General features: G+C 43.9%; 1 protein-coding gene across 1 annotated transcript in view; it reads right to left on the bottom strand.

Moving 5' to 3' along the window:
* Positions 1-18,907, bottom strand: part of MGAT5 (mannosyl (alpha-1,6-)-glycoprotein beta-1,6-N-acetyl-glucosaminyltransferase) — a 213,135-nt gene that overhangs the window by 23,302 nt on the left and 170,926 nt on the right. Inside the window, exons 11-12 of the mRNA XM_012650516.1 lie at positions 16,887-17,036; positions 7,497-7,643 (exon numbers count right to left, since the gene is read on the bottom strand). Coding sequence (XP_012505970.1) covers positions 7,497-7,643; positions 16,887-17,036 — 297 coding nt within the window. The remainder of the gene's footprint in view (positions 1-7,496; positions 7,644-16,886; positions 17,037-18,907) is intronic.

The raw sequence follows: 18,907 nt of genomic DNA on the forward strand, positions 1-18,907 counted from the left end.
CAAACATTAATTGTGAGGAGGAATGAGTCATCACATTGTCTAGTATAGCTCTTGGGTATGGTATAGTATAGTCCTTGATGACATAATACTGAAATATGCATTACTTTATTAGCAATTATTTTCCTTTATGTTCAAGTTAGGGAATGATTCTCTAGAAATTACATATGTAGGCAGGTTATATAACTTATAAATTTCATTTCAGGAGAGAGAAAAGTAGACATTATAATATATTTATTATATAATAAAAAGAGGTGTTGAGCCTGGTAGCATTGAGGCCTTTGGTTTGAAGGCCAAGCTGGCTCTCCTTTTTATTTCTGACTCCAATATAGGCTATAGACTCTCTGCAGGCCCATGGAGCTGAGGAAACCTCCATTTTTGTCTCTTCACATATTTTGGATTCAGCACATATAGATGAAGCCCTGGGCTGGGCCAGGCATTGTGCTGACCTCCTGCACATATGTTATTCATCAGGTTTCTGGGGTACTGATGAGGATTCTGAGATTCAGAGGGGTTTACACTTCCCCAAGACCACTTAGCCAGAAAGTGGCAGAACCACATTCAAACCCAGATCCTTCGACAATTTATTAGCTTTAGACAAAAAGGAGGATGGCAATTTTAAAGGACACCACTGAGTTCTTAAGACAAAGACAAATGCCCGACGTAAGCACCAGCCTTTTAATCACTCTCTTAAAACCTGCCAACCTAAATTCAGGACTGAATTTATGCTGGTATTAGACCTTTCCTGAAGATGAGCAAAATGTCACATCATTTTCGTTTTGTGGCCTGAAGAACAAACTAATTAGTTTTTCTGATGGAAGCTGAGTAAATTAAAGTTGCCATCAATGTCACTATTTAGTAATTTACATTTTAGCAGCCTCTCTCCTCTCCTCTCCCCCCTTTTAAGGTCCCTGCTTATTTACAAGGTTGCTCTAAGCACTTAGAAAATACAAAATGCTGAGCCATTATCACTTTATTCATTTGTATTTATTGAAGGTTAATTTTATGAGTAAGGCATTTTTGTGATTCATTAGTTTCCCTCTGAATGCTATGTTCCTCCTTGTTAATTTATTGAGAACCATCTGATCTAAGCTACCTCATTGTATATCAATCAGTAAATTTACTGAAGTATAGTTTATAAAAGTAATGAAGATCTTATTAAATATGAGACATGACTTCAGAGTGGCTATTAAATCTCCAAGGAGAACATGAGTTCTCTTTATTAGGAAAAAACCCTGAAGCAAGAGAATTTCTAATGGTTTACAAAATGTCAGAATAATGATCAAGAATCTACTAATATATTTCCCAATATGAAGATAATAGACATTGCAGACTCAGAAGCGGGGAGAACGGAAGGGGGGTGAGAAATGAATAATTACCCACTGGGCACAATGTACACTATTCGGGTGACAGGTACACTAAAAAGCCCAGACTTCACCACGATACAATATATCCATGTAACAAAACTCCATCTGTACTCCCTGAATCTATTGAAAGAAGAAGATTTTTGCTTTAAGAGCTACAGAAAAATATAAAAATCCAGTTTATAATGAAGTATAACCTATACCAATCACATTACTTAAGGCATCATGAAACTTCTTCCCCTGAGTAGACACTGTGGTTTGAAACATTGGTCCAATGCAAAAATAAAAACAAAGCTAAACTCACATTTACAAATCTAGACTTTTTCTTCTCTTCAAATAAAGGCAAAGAAGACATATATATGCAACTGATATGGATCAATTTATGTGGATCGATTGTTACTTAACACAAAAGATCTGAACAGGCACAAAAAAATTGCTTTGTAATTATGTACACTCTGGTTAAGATGTTTCCATTTGCTGAAGAAAAAAGAAAGCTTCTAGAGATTTTTTTTACCCTTAGAAATCTGTAGAACTGTTGACAGCTCTTTCCCCATTAAAAGCATCTTTGGTTAGGAGGCCATGGGGGGCCTTTGTGAGTTGACATCACAGAGCAGGGTGGCCCACCTGGCCGAGAGCCCAAGTTCACTGGCCCTTCTCAAAGCTGTCTGATGCTGCTAGACGGAGGAGGACATCAAATGGAAGCTCACCTCCTGCCGAAAGCAAACTGACCTTGGGCCTCAACTTCTCAGCATTTGTGCTTCTCAGGCTTGAGACCTCCCACCCCCTCTTCCTTTACAGCACGGCCCCTCCACCTCTCCCCTTCTCAGCTAACCCTGCACATTCTCCACCTGGCACAACTCCAAGTTCACTCCCCTCCTTAATTCACTTAGCCATTTCTTTATGTACTTCCACTGATCATGCATCTGTCCTACCACTCTTCCATATCAGATTTGAGGCCCCTGGAAAACAGGAAATGTGTCATGATAAATTCCCCCAGTGCAGCAATTAGTACCATCCTGTGGGGATACATTAAACATCTGTCAACCGCCCTTCTGCATCCTGCCCTCCTGGGGGAACCCAGTCATCTGTGTGAGGCAATTGCTGAGCAACTTTTGAAAGGATCCACAATGTGTTTCCAATGGAGTCTCATTTAAGGGCTGGCAGACTCATCTGAAGGGACAGGAGGAATCAAATGCCTGTGCAGCACCTCCAATGCCTATTCTCTTTCTATCCATGAAGAACGAATACCCTCCAAGATCGCAGGAAAGAATAAATTACTAAATGATGACAACTGATAGGAAACAACGAAGATACTTTTCTTGATAACTTTATACTGACTATTCTGATGCATGCAACATTACATCACTCATTGGACAATGTTTAGATTTTGTTTAAGAGTGTCCTAAATTTTTTTCAGGAAAAAATACTCAAGTTGTCACAAAGTGTCATCAAAATCGTTAGAACTAGCATTAACAAAAAGATGCTAGTTGTCGACTTAGTCTAAGATACTCTTGATTCACTTCCCAAAGCGTTGTATACAGACACTACAGTAAGAAAAGACATGGGTTTCTTTGCCTTTCATGCATTAAAAAAAATCATGATAAGAGAAATAGAAAATCACCATCAGAACATCACAGTAATAACCATTGCGGAAAAGATTTACTGCTATTATATATGATGCAATAAATACATTGGTGGAAATCTGAATAGGATATTCATGAAGTCTCCAAGTATTCCCCCTAAGCCAGAGAAAAACAGTAACTTTATCGTAGAGAAATCTAGGAAACACTACCTTAACCAACTGATCAGGGTTAACATCACCCGTAATAAAACATATCGACATCATTTGCCCCCTGATATGATGTGCTAAGAACACATCATTTCTGGGATATTCTTGCCAAAAATGTGTAACCTCAAACTCATCATGAGAAAACATGAGTCAAATCTAAACTGAGAAAGAGTGTACAAAAAATCCCCTGACCTGTACTCTCTACAAGCATTAAGGTCACGGGTGACAATGAAAGTCTGAATTGTCACAGATTAGAGGAGACTAAAGAGATGTGACTATTAACGTAATGTGGGGTCCTGAATTTGTTGCACGAACAGAAAAAGGATCTTAGTGGAAAACTGGTGAAGTCCAAATAAAATCTGTCGTCTATCAGCAGTCCCCAACCTTTTTGGCATTAAGGACCGTTTTCATGGAGAACAATATTTCCATGGACTAGAGGGTGGGGGGGATGGCAGGGTTTCAGGATGATTCAAGCACATTACATTTATTGTGCACTTTTTGCTATTATTATTACATTGTAATATGTAATGAAATAACTATACAACCCACTGCAGGTTGGGGACCCCTGGTCTGGACAATACTGTGGTACCAATGTTGATTTCTTGGTTTTGATCACTGTACTACGGTTTTGTAAAAGTTACCATTAGAGGAAGCTGGATGAAGGGTATACCTGAACTCTGTTATTTGTGCAACTATCTGTATGATTAAAATTATTTCAAAATAAATAAAAAGTAAATTCTAACAAGTCTACTTATAGGTATATACCTGCAAGAATTGAAAGCAGGGACTCCAACAGATACACATATACCAGTGTTCATAGTAGCATTACAAGAGGCAAAAGGTGGAAACAACCCAAATGTCCGTCAACAGATGGACGGATGAATAAAATGTGGTACATACACGCAATGGAATATTCAGCCTTAAAAAAGGAATGAGATTCTGACACATGTAACGACATGAATGAACCTTGAAAACATTATGCTAAGTTAGTGAGCCAGACACAAAAAGACAAATATTATAGGACTCCACTTACATGATGCACCTAGAATAGGCAAATTCATAGAAACAGGAAGTAGAACAGAGGTTACCAAGGGCTGGGGAGAGGGGAAGATGGGGAGTTAGTGTTTAATGGACACGAAGTTTCTATTTGGGATGATGAATAAGTTCTGGAAATGGATGGCAGTAACGGTTGCATAACATTGCAAATACACTTAATGGCGGCAATTTATACACTTAAAAATGATTAAATGGTAAATTTTATGTAGTGTATATTTTATCACAAAAATGTTAAAAAAAAAAACATGGAAAATGACAAGTATTACCTACAATTTGGGCATAAGAACTTCAGAGATTTACTATACCTAAATTAAAGCCTATGGATGATTTTGGCATAAAAACAGACAGAGAGACAATAGAATAGAACAGACACCAGAAAAGAATCCATGCACTTATGGTCAACTGATTCTGAACAAAGGTGCCAAGAATACATGGGGAAGGAGAGTCTCATCAACAAATAGTGTTGGGAAAACCGGATCTCCACATACAGAAGAATGAAAATGGATCCTTATCTCAAACCATAAACAAACATCAACTCAAAATGGATTAGGCTTAAATGTAAGAGCTGAAACAAGTACAGCTACTAGGAAAACAAATAGGGAAAAAGCTTCTTGACATTGCTCTGGGAAACAATTTTTGGATATGATACCAAAAGCACAGGCAATAAAAGCAAAAATAGATAAATGCAACTACATAAAACTAAAAAGCTTCTGCACAGCAAAGGATATAACTAACAGCATCAAAAGGCAACCTAATGGATGGGAGAAAATATCTTTAAACCATGTATCTGATAAGGGATTAATATGCAAAATATATAAGGAACTCTTACAACTCCACAGCAAAAAAAACCAAATAATCCAATTAAAAATAGGCAAAAGACCCAAATAGACATTTCTCTAAAGAAGAAATACAAAAGGCAAACAGATATATGAAAAGGTGCTCATCATCATCAATCATCAGGGAGATGGAAACCAAGACCACAAGGAGATACCACCTCATGCCTGTTAGAACGGCTTTTATCAAAAAGACAAAAAGATAACAAATATAGACAAAAATGCAATAAAAAGGGAACCCTTGGACACTGTTGGTGGGAATGTAAATTGGTACAGCCATTATGGAAAAGACTACTGTGGTTCCTCAAAAAATTAAAAGTAGGACTACCATATGATCCAGCAATCCCACTACTGGGTATATATCCAAAGGAATTAAAATCTGTATGTTGAAGAGGTATCTGCACTCTCACGTTCAGTATGGTATTATTCACAATAGTCAAGATGGGGAAGCAACCTAAGTGTCCATCAACAGATGAATGGAGAAAGAAATTGCATGTATGTGTGTGTACAGGGAATATTACGTAGCCTGAAAAAAGGAAATCCTGCCATTTGCGACAACAGGGATAAACCTGGAGGACATTATGCTAAGTGAAATAAGCCAGACACAGATAAATAACGGCATGATCTCGCCTAAATATGGAATCCAAAATAGCTGAATTCACAGAAGCGGAGAGTAGAATGGTGGTTCTCAGGGGTCGGGGGTGTGCAGGAAATGGGAGACGTTCATCAAAGGGTAGCAAGTTTCACTTATGCAAGATGAGTAAGTTCTGGAGAGTCACTGTACAGCACTGACTACAGTAAAACAACATTGCATTGTGTACTTGAAATCTGCCAAAAGGGTGGATCTTAAGTGTCCTTACCACACCCACACACACAAAAAAGGTATCTATGTAAGGTGATATGTTAATTAGCTTGATTGTAGTGATCATTCCACAATGTATATCAAGTTGTACACCTTAAATATATATAATTTTTATTTGTCAAAAACAAAAAATCCTAGGGATGATTTATTAGTCTATTTTTAGCCAAAACTTCAAAGTTTCAAAGAAACCAGTGACATGCTAAAGCAGAGATTCCAAAACTGAGATGTTCTCACTGCTGGGGAGTGTCTTTCTAAACCTTTCCAAAGAATAGGCTCTTCCACAGCAGACTGAATGCTCCTGATCTCTGTGCCCTAGCAACTCCCACTGCATTTGGCACACAGGTATGCATTAAATACTGTTGAGAAATGAATGAAAGAACTGACCTCTCAAAAAGAGAACACTCCTCAAAATGAAGCATTCAAATTTATTGTACTAGCAGATGGAAAAGACAAGCAAACACACAGCCCTTGTCAGAGGTTATCTGGGCACAGGTTAACCCGAGATAATCTGTGGATCTGACTGATCTTCTCCCATCTCCCTTGGCCATTTCACCAGTGTTAGGGAGGGTCAGAGAAAAGAACTCTCAAAATAACCAATTCCATAACTTGGCAAGGTTTCTGACTGATCAATAAAGAATAATCATTGCAAATGCATTTTATGGACTATTTGGGAGACAGGGTCAGGGAAAATGACCCAGGAAGGTTTAACAGCAGCAGAATTGAATAAATATTATGCTTTAAAAACTGTCCTTCAATATTGCTATGTCGTGGGAGAGCTGCCTGTCAATGTAATCCCCCAGTGGAAGGCCCCAAATGATGAGGATGCTGCCATGACCTCCTCTTCATCAGCTGCCTGCAGAGCCACTTACTAACTACACAGAAATAATAAGAAAATAAATGTTATAGTTTCCTGCACACACCTGTTCCTAACCAGATGCAGAAACACCCTGCTTGATCGCTCACATTTAGCTGTAAATGAATTTTGTTTATTGTCCTAAATTATATCCAACTACCCTCAATGGTGATTCATCACCCACTGTGGATTTTCAAGAGGATCTCTGAAGGCAACTCAAATAAGAACTCATGCATATGGTTCTAGCAAGGGCAGGGTTCCTTGTCAGGACGGTGCCTGTCAAAGGTGGGTGAAAAAGTCAGGTGGCATGATTTCAATACCCAAGTTACAGCTCGTCTCTTGAGGTTGAGGGTCCTTTGAAAGCCACCCACAGCCCACCATGGAGAACAGATTTTCTACAAATATCTGCTAACTAACCACTTGAGCTTCTCGTTCCCTGAATACCACACATTCAGGAAATCAGAGTTCAGCTAAAATCAGAAGGCTAGAATGCCTGTGTTCACATTAAGATAAGAGTTAGGGTAGAATGAAGATTCCTTACTTTGTGGAGGCAGATGCAGATTCGAATCCTGGCCCTGCCACTGACTAGTGGATGATGTGATTGGGTCACCCATGTCTCTGAGCCCCTGCACACTCCCCCTCCCACCCAACTGGGTTAAATGAAGTTAAGACCTGCATTAGCACTCAATAAATGGCTGTCATTCATATCATGGAAAGTAGAATGGTTTTGATAGATGCTTACCTCTCTCAGAGTTGGCTTGCCGATGAAAAAGTCTGTGTTTTTGCTGCTTTTGGGTGGGTTGAACTTGGGATTCAGAAAAGCGCAGCCATTTGCAATAGCCTCCAGGGGAGCTGGGCCCTCGTAAGGGAACCCGAGTCCAACAAACAACTGCAGGACAGAAAAACACAGGCCACATAAACACATCAGTCAGGATGGGCGTCCCTAGCTCACAGGGGGCTATTCTGTGGTCCAGTCCTGTGTGGATGCCTCAGAGGCTCTGGAAGGCTCCCAAGCCCTGGGGGGTGAGGCAAAGAGAAGTCAGCTTATACCAGGATCTGAGAACCATAACCAGGGACGCTGAAAGTCCTCCCGAAGCTGTTCAGCTGTGTTCTCCTTCTTTGCTAAGAAAGTAAAGAAATAAGTGTCGGGGGGCAGTGAGCGGGTAGGGAGGTCAATGTATTAAAAGAAAAACAAACAACCACCACCACCAAGACCCAACAATCAACTTTCTGTAACTCACCAGGAGACATGACTGGAAAAACACTTGCTTAACTACACAGAAGGTTTCTTCATGGAACCAAAGGAACAACAGGCCCTTTCAGGGGCGCTGGGCGGAGGGACAGAAAGGTCACTTGGCAGTTTGATTACAGTTCAAATGGAGCCACTTTCAAACGACGGTAGGTCAGGAAACACGGGTTTTCATAATGGGGTTTTCACTGGGGGGACACCAACATCTTGGTTTTTATTTCCTCCCCAGTGGGGAGGGAGGGTGCAGGGTTTGCCCAATCTGCAAGGCGGCTGCTTCCCTGTCCGGCCGGCGGCCCGTGTGTTTCCCCGAGACGGAAGGCAGATGGCAGCAGCGACACGCTCCTGAAGTCCTCTGAGCGGCCGCGGCAGCTGGGAGCTGCTGTGACAAAGGGGCACGCTGAAGCTCAGTGGCGCCGATTCCCGGGTCCCAAAATGAAATAATCTCACAGAAAGGCCCCGCCAGCAACGTACCCCCGCCGCGGGGGTCCTCACATGCTGGAGGACTGCGCCGCAGGGCCAGGCCGGGGCTTCTTCGCCCCGCCCCGAGGAGCTCTTTATGAAATCGCTCCAGCCCCCAGGGACACATCAAGTGACAAAGAATAACTGGGCCCCAGGGCATCGTTTCCTTCTGCTGTCACTCCGCGGAAAGAGCACAGCCAGGCCCAGACGAGGATTCCCCTTTCCCCAGACTTCAACTGATGACTGTTCAGAAAGGTGCTGTTGGGGGCGCCGGGCCAGGCTGCCGAAGTCAGGCTGCCGAAGACAGAACCGTGCTGGGCACCCGGTACCAGGCCAATGCTGAGCACGGCCGCGTGCGACGTCTTGGAGAACCGCGTAGCTCTCGAGGGAATTATGGAGCAAAGCACTGAAACCTCAGGTTTTCTGGAGATACTCCCTATCTTACTAACTCTGAGAACACGATGCCAGAAACATCCACGGGGGAGCGGGATGGAGAGAAAAGCTTTGAGAAGCCCAGAGCTGCTCCTGCTGGCCCGGCCATTTCTCCTCGGGCAGAAGAGCCACTGGAGCCCATGGGGGTGAGAAAAACACGGGATAGCCAGGAGCCCGGCAGGTGTAGGATAAAGGGAAATCTCCAACGCCACTGGGAGGCCCTGCTATGGATCTTTTATTATACAGCTCGCAGAAGTGAGACTGTTAGAGAGAACGTATGGGGCGTGGCCTGGAGACACGGCTCAGGAGTAGGAGAGATGCGACAGCTGCAGGAGAAACGGACAGAAGTGGCCGGACGTACTAGTTCTAGGACATTCCAGCTTTATGAAATATGAAGAATGCAGGGTTGCCGTCCTCAAGGCTTTTGATCTCTGATCTGCCCTCCTCCATCAGACTTTGGAGAAGATGTGTCAGCTCTCCAGGGAGAAAACAGATGACCTCGGTCAGGCTGTGGCTGGGTACAAGATAACATAGGGAGTCCAGATCTTCTTGACTCTGAGAAGGTGCTGGAAGATGCAGATCAGTGTCTCTGCGGGTACAGCCAGAGACCTGGAGCCCGCAGTGTTTCCTGACCTCTGAAAATCAGAGCCTGCCACGAAGTGCTGATACCTTCATCAACTCCAAATTGCAAAGAACAACTTCGGGGGAAATGCAAGCAGTACAATGTTGTCTATTTAAATAGAAAATCTTGGGAAAAAATTTAATTAGCTCCTTTAGACCAACCAATCTGAACCCATTAATTAAAAGGATTTGAGGCTGTTGCTTAATGGACTTGAATGTGACCTAGGTTTAATTATATCTGAATAACAATATGCACCATCTCTTCTGCCCTGTGGGCGCCAGAATATCTCCGTACACATACAATAAACACTTTGGGCTAACTCTCCCAAGCCTCACAATTTTAGAATGATGCTTAAGCAAATACCACACAATTTCTTGGCAATGAATTTTCTTGTCACATTAATTAGGATCGCAGGAAATGCATTACTCGGAAACAGCAAAATAACAGTTTTTTGTCACTTCTGTCAATATGCAATTTTTTCTTTTGCCCTGTATGCTCATTACCTGTGACATTATAATGGAGTGGATGTATTAAGGCCAACTAGCACATCTGATGTATGAATGACAACCGAGCAGGCAGAGAGAGTTCATCACCGCTGAATGGCATTTGGTAAACACACGGGTGCTTACGGCCTTGCCACATATTGATACCTTAACCACACTAAGTTGTTTTTTCCCTAATCCCCTGCTTTCCCCATCATTCTGCCTCCTTAAAGATTTCCTCAGCATGGAAGCAAGAGACACACTGCAAAAATGCACTCAAGTGCCAAGGCTTAGCTCTGCTGGAGAAAACCGGCCGTATTTTATTTCTACTCCACCTGACCTTTGAAGCCCAGAATCTAATGAGGATGTTCCAGATGACGAAACATCTCCGTGGCTGCAACTCCAGCACCATCAACGAGCATTTCTAAACAGAGGGATTACGCGCTCTAAAATCAGTTTTTTGAACTAATGCTTAATCAAGAAAGAACAGGTGAAGCACCATCCGTTTCATTCATGGCATAGGATCAGGACATGCCTACATGTCAAAGAGTCCAGTAAAACCACTCAGATTTTTCCACACTATGAAAGGAGAAATTGTTTTAAACCGCTAAGTGGAGTACTTAACAAAGAATCCTTTAAACATGGATAAAGGTAGTTCTTATCCACGAGTTTGGTCAATTTTCACTCTTGATGGGAGTGAAATATCAAAATAATCCAAAATAAGAAAGGAAGACTCAACACAGACTTTTCTGATCAGTTTTAATTAGCCAAGTTGATGGGATGGCTCAGCAGGGAGGTTTGAGCAATGAATCAAACTCAGCCATCCAATGAATTCATTATTGGGACAAAGTGACCAGAACAATATGGCGATTACAGCACACGCTCTGGAGTCAGACAGGGGTTCAAGTCCTGACTCCATCACTTCCAAGTTCTGCAACTGTAGCAAACTGCTGGATGACTCTGTCTATGGATTCTGAGGCCTGTTTATAGTCTGTTCTCTCTAGTTATAGCACCTTAGTCAAGGTAACACAAGCTCTCTAAATCTCAGTCTTTTCATGCGCAAAATGGGGAAAACAATAAAGCTTTATTTTATGGGGTTGCTATGAGGATTACATGAAATACTACATGGAAAGGATGTATTCCAAGGCTTAGCACCTAGTAAATGTTCCATAAATAGTAGTCTGAGTCCAAATCCAGATGCAACTTCATGCAGCTGCATATCATGTCCTTGTATCCTTTAGCTGACACTCAGGTGTGCAGGAGTTAAGTTTGTGGGTTTTTACAAGATGTTCAGTGACTGCATGTATACTTATGAGTTCTCACTGTTTCATGAAGTACCTGGACTGAAAAACATTCATCAGAAGAGAAAGCTGAGAGATGACATGATTACAGTGATTGTCACATAGAAAGGTCCGTCCCATGAGTCACATGCTATTGCTATGCTTTGTTTATTCCTCATACAATGATTGGGAATCATTATATTCCTAGTAATAGGTATCCCTTTTATATCTTTAAAAAGAACCCACACAATGGCTGGGTACGGAGAAAACTATTTATTTTTTTGAAATGTGATGCTTTCCTATAGCTCAAAGGGTCTCTGTCTGGCCATCTATATTCCCTCAGGCACCTGCTGCTGAAGGAAGAGATTAACAGTGGCCACATTCTCTCCCATCCAGGTCGGCTACATCCTCTCACCGGCTGCACAAGCCCCTGACTCACAATACCTCAAGACTCTAGGGAAGAACCAGAAGGACCAAAGAGGTAAAGACAAGGAGACTTGTCCCATGTGTTCGGGCGCCCAAAGTTTGTCAAAGTTGCCTGCTAAACCAAAGACTACTTCCTAGAGACCAGCTCACTAGGGTAGACTCCCCGATTACGTCCAGTTATCTAAATACACTTTTCAGAAAGGGACCAAACCAAGCCACAAGCAAGGGCATCCATCAAGATAAAAAACTGGTCATTTGGAAGCCTCAATACAAAATCAAATGCATTACAATTTCCATTGTAAATTTATTAACTTGGAGTAACAGAATATTTGCATACATTTAAAACTGTGGAGGTGGACATGTCCAGCCAGGCCAGCCTGAAATGCTCACCATTGAAAGTCCACTCAAGCATCATCTCCTCGGGGGAACTTCCCCCTGCCCCCTACAAGCTGCTCTCTCATGCAAATTCCACACCAGGCTGACCCCTCAGTTCCCAGCAGGGAGACAGCAAAACCCTGGTCTCTGCTTCATTAGTAAGTTAACATGGGGTTATAACAGTACCAGGATCATAGGATTTTTGTAACGAAGAGAGAATTCACAGGAAAGGCTTAGCACAGGGTAAAGGGCAGAGATAATGGCTGTGGTTGTTACAGTAAACCCCACAGGCAAGTGTACCACAACAGCACAGATGTGTCAAACCGTGACTGGCAACGGCTCCTGTCCCCCACAGTGGGACTATCCCAGCCATTTCATTAATTTCACAAGTCACAGTATCACATTTTACATGGCTGACTCATTGGCCTCACTTATAGCATCAAGATGATGTTTTATGTCAGTATCATTATTTTGTATCATTAGTAGTTCTACCTGCATACTTCTCATATTGTTACAGTTGCCTTGCCTACCTCCTCTAGCACACCTGTATGCTCCTTGTGGGAAAAACTGCCCGAGTCACCCCAGTATCCAGAATGGCTAGACTAAGGCCTAGGATATATGTAGTACTTAAGATGTATTTCTTGGATAAATGAGCAAAAGAATAAATATTAGCTAGATCTTCTCAGCAATCAGCGTCTCTGAGTGCGGAGGCTGAACATGTTTGTGTGGGGATACGCTTTTGCTCTAGCAGTCAGAGGGGTTACTGAGTCACACCTCTGTACACTCTTCACTCTACACACATACATGGGGAGGGGAGGGACAAAGGCACACGTGTGTGAGTGCCATGTGCCCCCCCACATATATGGCATGGGAATGGTTTAAGGTACTGCTCACCAGGATGAAACCCGCTTGAAATGGCTGCCTGCGGGCCAACAGGAACCAGCATCTGCAAGAGAAGGTGGGCGGCTCCCTCTAAGGAAGCAAGCTCTTGGCCTGTCACCTACAGGACCTGGCACCATGGGCAATGTCACAGAGGGGCTGGCATGGGGTATCAGAAGGGCATGTCCCTTGCTGGGGGGATCTTGGAGATCTAGATTCATGTCTCATGAGAACAGGAAGACATTCCAAAGATCCCAGATGGCCAGCAGGTTTCCTTCATTCTTTATATACTTATCTAAATGCCTTCTATAAGCCAGGCGCCGTTCCAGGCACTGGGAACGTACCTGCACACAGGATAAGAAAAGCCTCTCTGTCCTCGTGGAGCTGCAGGCAGTGGTGACGGCCTCAAGCCTGGGGCTTTTGAGAGAGCTTTTGCAACCACATCCAAGTCCAGGGGGAAGAGCCACAGTTGATTAGGGACAGGGTGGGGGTGGGGGCGGGGGGAATGTGGTCAGATGTGAAGATGGGACAGGTAGGGGCAGCACATACTGCGCATCTGCCAAGTCTGTCCAGGCTTCTTGGTGAGTCCCACAGGTAAGCTCATGAGCTGACATGGTGGGGAAACAGGATGGTCTCGACCCACCAGAGTCTTGGAGGGGCAGTGGCAGGATGTTTAGGAGAAAAAGGGCAGCAGCAGTTTCCCCTGGTTTCCCACAGTCAGAATTTGCTTTCGAGTATACAAAGAGAGGTACCTGGCCCGGCTCACAAATCACTCTGGTGAGCTCCGGACACTCCCCTATCCCAGTGTTGGACACGTGTGTGCTAAGCGAGGTGGTCAACGAAATAAGGAGCTTCCTAAAGGAAGACTGGGGCGAGGGGGACAGGAAGAGCTTAAAACTAGGAAGGTGAAAATAGAAACGACATTAAAAGAGAAGGAGATTTAAGCCAAAAATAAAAACATGCCACCCTAGCGAGTCCTCATTTGCTGGCTAAAATTGCACTCCTAGAGCTCGCTGGACTGAATGACTCCTCCGTGGTCCTCTGATAAATCATTCATTCGTCCAAATTTATACCCCCGTTAGAAGGGTCTTCTTCTACATTCCAACAACTTTGCAGCTTTTTTGGCCTCGATATTAGTGTGACACTGAATTCCTTTCGTCTTCACAGGCCCCCTGAAGCAAGAGTCTGCTAATGACGCCTGCGCGTTAATGGCATGCCAGGACAAAATTCTGCTGAGCAGAGGGTTTCCTGGGCTTGGCGCAGAGATTCAAAGATGGCTCGTAAGGAAAAATAATGAGTCAGAGCTGATTAGGCATCAATCATCTCGCTCTGTCTCTAAACCTCTCGAGGAGACCAGACTTGCTTCTCCGGCCGGTAACAAGTCCGAGGGGCGTGTGGACCCCATTCATTCTGTAGACGTTAGCTTCCCGGCAGCTCCCGTGCTCCGCTTCCAACGCGGATCGGAATAAATCGCTTTTAAATTGCTCAGAGACACAGAGGAAGGAGCAAGAGGCAGGAAGGGTTATAAATGCAAAACCTGGCTGGTCTTTTGTGTCATTATTTCAAAGCCCAAGGTTCATTCATTTTAGTGCCTGCTGCTGTGTTCTGTGCACATGGGGAGTCTGAGCGATCTGCTACCTCATCCTCATCATATTTGCCAACTGTTTGAGCCATAATTCCATGCGGAGTAGTTTAATATATTCTCGTCAGGTAAACAGGCAATCCGTAATGGGATCAGTGACATCCTCTGAAGGCACCAGCTTTTCAAGGATGAATGTATATGCCCCTCGTACTCAAAGTTCCAGCTGCGATCCTTGGTTATCAGGCAAACTCTGATATCATGGCCTGGGCCTTCTGGGCCTGTTTTCTTGTCCTCCCCTGGACAGGAGGGATCTCGGTTTCAGCCTATTTCCTAGTCTCTGACAGGGGAGATGCACGGTAGGTAAGGAAGGGTTCTTTTAAAATTTTCAGGGCTGAGCAAGACATTCACAAGGTTGGGTTAATAGAAGCGTGCGAGACAGAAATGACACGCTGCTGAGAACCAGCTCTGCCAAATGTTATTTTAAACGAACTTGAGCTTTTTCCATGCTCCAAAGTGGAGGAAAGTAAAATGAGGCAAATGGCAAAAACAGCTTTGCCATGAAAGGGCCTGGACATTCTGACGATTCTAAAATATCCACCTAAGACGGAAGGTGACAGAAAGCAGACCGTGAAAACTGGGGACACACTTCACTCCGGAAGAGCCACACACGGTTATCAGACCACAGATGACCTTGGAAGGAAATTAAATCTTAATTAACACAAGCCAGGTCTTTGGCCAAGGAGCTAAAGAATGTGTCCAACTATTTTATTCATAGCATCCCACAAATGACTTGGAGGTAGAAAAGATCAAATACATTGACAGATGGAGAAACTGAGGCAAAGGGGAGACCGATATTCTTTTGGCTGGTGAATACCCACTAAGTGCTCTTAAGTTTGAGTGTTCGGGAGTAGGGTACACTGGGGGCCCAGCAGAGCTTAAATTTGCTATTAAAAAATCCCTAAGTTAGGGCTTTTCCAAGACTTGACCCCAGTTTAGCGTGGGTAAGCCAAACTCTCTAGCCTATCTCCTCATGTCTAAAATAAAGTGAGCAATAAGCCCTGCCCTGTCTACCTCTTAAGGCTGTTGTGAGAATCAGAGGACAGCGTATGTGAATACACTTTGTAAAAGTGAAGTACTGCACGATGACTCGCAATCACTATTATACCACAGAAGTCGATCTGCTTGACCTCTCTCGCTAGCTTGGACATGAAAACAGTGGACCAGAAACCAGAGCTGAGAAACAGTGAGCTGAGAAACCCACTGTTGGAAACACGCTCCCCTACGCTTTAGGAAACACCAAGGGAAGGACCCATGTGCCGCTTTCTCTCATATCCCTTGCATGATACCTGGCACATAGTAGCTGCTCAATAAAATTTGTAAGATTCATAAATAAGAATGTTATTAATAAACATGAGGGAGCTTATCTAAATAAAGTGCCAGCCAAGGCTTCAAGGTCAGACTCTGGTTTATTCACAGGTCCTTGAACTTCATTTGGTACTTCCACGGCAGGATTACAGAAAGGACACAGACCGCTGAGTGGACTTCCCCATGTCATCATGCTACCGCTGAGCAAATCAACCCTCCACGTCTTGCCAGCTGCCCACACCACACGGTCTGAACTCTGCCTTGTCTGTGACAATCAGACTCTCAACCCCTTATCCAATTTTATCTCCCACTATTTTCCAAGACACAGACTAGCCAGGTTGGTTTCTAGCTCTCTCCTGAGTAGGTCACAGGCTCCTGCGCCACCTGATTCTGAGTCCTGTCTGGGCCGAAAGCAAGGTGCATCCACACCCCACCCACCTTTCATCTTCTGCATCCCTCCTAATACATCCCTGTTCTCTGAGCCTGCAGGGACTTTTCCCTCATCTGAACTTCCTCAGTGTCCAACACGTACCTGTTGAAGGGGGAGGTGCGAGGAAAAGCTGGTTAGGGAAGCAAATGCTCAGACAGTGATAATTGGGTAGGGGTTGGGCATTGTGTTTGGTACCTTTGGCTACTGCGCAAGCTGCTGCCCTATCAGAAGGTTTGTCCTTTGAGGCAGGGCCTTACCTTTCCCATTTATGGCCTTATCCCCAGACCTTGCTTGATGCCTCGTGCAAACTAGGTCCTCAGTAAATACGTCTTTTGACTAAATCAATGAACAAAACTGTAGCAGTTTCCTTCCACAATTCGTTATCTTTTCAGCTACCATTGGTCTAGCAAACCACCGCCCCAAAACGTTCTAAAGAGCTCTTATGCGTTGAAAAGAAAGCATAAAAGATTCTGATTCCATTTTCAAGGACAATGGAAACAAACTATAAACCACATCCCTGGTGAATTTTTATAAAACTACTAAAAACTTACCTTGGTTTCTCGGAGAAGAAACTGCAGGTCCCGTCCACTGAGGATACCGTGGTTTTTTACATAACTGGGAATATTCTTCGTGCTGGAGCCGTAAACAGTCGCATGCACTTCCATGTACGTGTGAATAATGTCCAAGTAGATCTTCTTATTCTAAAGAGGAGACACAAGCAGAAGACGTTTCTCTTTTCATTTGTGTAATAACCTGTGTCACAGAACAGAATCTCTCCTGCGAGCTAGAGGCCACAGAGACAGGAGTCCTTAATACAGAGATCACAGGAATTTGGCAATCCAACTACTAAAATTTCTTTTTAAAGTAATTTGGCTGGATTTTGAGGGCAAAAATAGTCATATGGCTGCTGTACAATTTTGCAGGAAGAAACACATTATATGAAAACACATTACTGAATACCAACGACAGCTCACGGCTAACTGTTTTGAAGTATCATCTTTGCTTTGTGAATTATGAGGGACCCAACAGTTGCTTTTGGCTAATCCTACTTATAGAGAGGAAGTTTGGGGAAGGAAAACCAAGAGGAGGCAGTTGGTTGGACCGGACTATTTATCCAGAGATGCTAAGCTGTCCCCGAGGAACACAAACATCCCTGGCTCTTGCCAGCATTTCTAGTGATGATTAACTCATGTTGTCGGAACTGGATCCCACCTAATTCGGATCATGGGAAGATGAGAGTTTCCCACAGCTGGAGAAATAATGAGAATATCCAGGTAGACAAAAGTTGAAAGAGAGACTAAAATGTAAATTTTGATGAGCCCTGAAACATTCGGGGAGTGGTACTTTTAATGGAAGCAAAACCAGACCCCTTTCCTGTATTTGTAGGCACTGAATGTTGAGGCATGTTTTCTAAATCGAAACCGCCTGCCAAGCGGAAGCAAGTTCACTCTTTCTACTTCTTCATGTTTCTGTGTGACTAAATCGTACAAGCTAGATTTTGTGGGTGGTTGTTTTTGGAAATTTGCGAGACTCAAGTTCTATAATGTTTTCCAATTGTATAAAAGTGGGACAAGGTTTTCCCATTCTAAGCCTGTTTCGGACGCTTCAGGCAAACCTAATAACAGCTGGTTTTGTGACTTAAGACCACAAGGAACGCAGGGAGATGGCACCAGCAGCTGCAGCGTGCAGGGAGTGGGGGAGGCGGGCTCGGGATGAGACGGTTCACAATCTGCCCTCTGGCATTCGCTGCCCTGGTGACACGACACAGGACTCTCACCTTTGAGGGAAACCTCTTCCAAATGAGGTATCCAAAGTCTTCAGGACTGGGAAAACAGCACAGTCCACATTTTCCATTTTATGTACCAGGATAACTTTGTTCACAACCAAGCAAGCCGATCCCTGCCACCGTAAAGTAGGAATGAAACAAACACTGGGACTGAAAGTGCAATTCCATGCCACGTTCAGCGTGGCTGCAAGATGCTGAATTCACTACTCACACCCTTGCATTAGCACAGAGCGATGACGGAGAGGTCATGAACCATGACTTCCCATTTGTAGCTTGAGTCAGTATCACTCACCTGGTATAAGTTAATTTGAAGGGTTCCAGGATGTGGTTCTTGTCCTACGTGTATCTGGTAACTCCTGTCTCTGTACCCCCGCCACTGGTGACGAGCCTTGGGTTGTGTGTGACCTGAGGGGACCTATTCCTAGGCTGGCCAGCAGCCCAGGAACGATGCGGCAGGCTCAGGAAGGCAAAAGGAGCCAACCAGACCCTCTCTGGGGAACTCAGAATCCTGTACACAGGGAGATTACCGCCAGATGGCCACAGGCTTCAGAGCAAAAAGGTCATTCAGAGACTGAATTTGGGCAATTATAGGCCAGACAACAAGTTCTGAGAAAGCCAGTTGCCAGTGTTGGGGGGTGGGGGTGGGGGTGGGGGTGGGAAAAAAACCAAGAGCTGAAGGAAAGGAGAGGGCAAGACAGACGATAGTGACAGGGACCCAGAGAATGACTGTAACTGGGATGTCATCCCTGCGAAAGCTTGAGAGAGAGTGGGGGGAGGGGGGAGTGA

The sequence above is a fragment of the Propithecus coquereli genome, unplaced genomic scaffold (assembly GCF_000956105.1).
Source record: "Propithecus coquereli isolate 6110/MARCELLA unplaced genomic scaffold, Pcoq_1.0 Scaffold33, whole genome shotgun sequence".
NCBI lineage: Eukaryota > Metazoa > Chordata > Mammalia > Primates > Indriidae > Propithecus > Propithecus coquereli.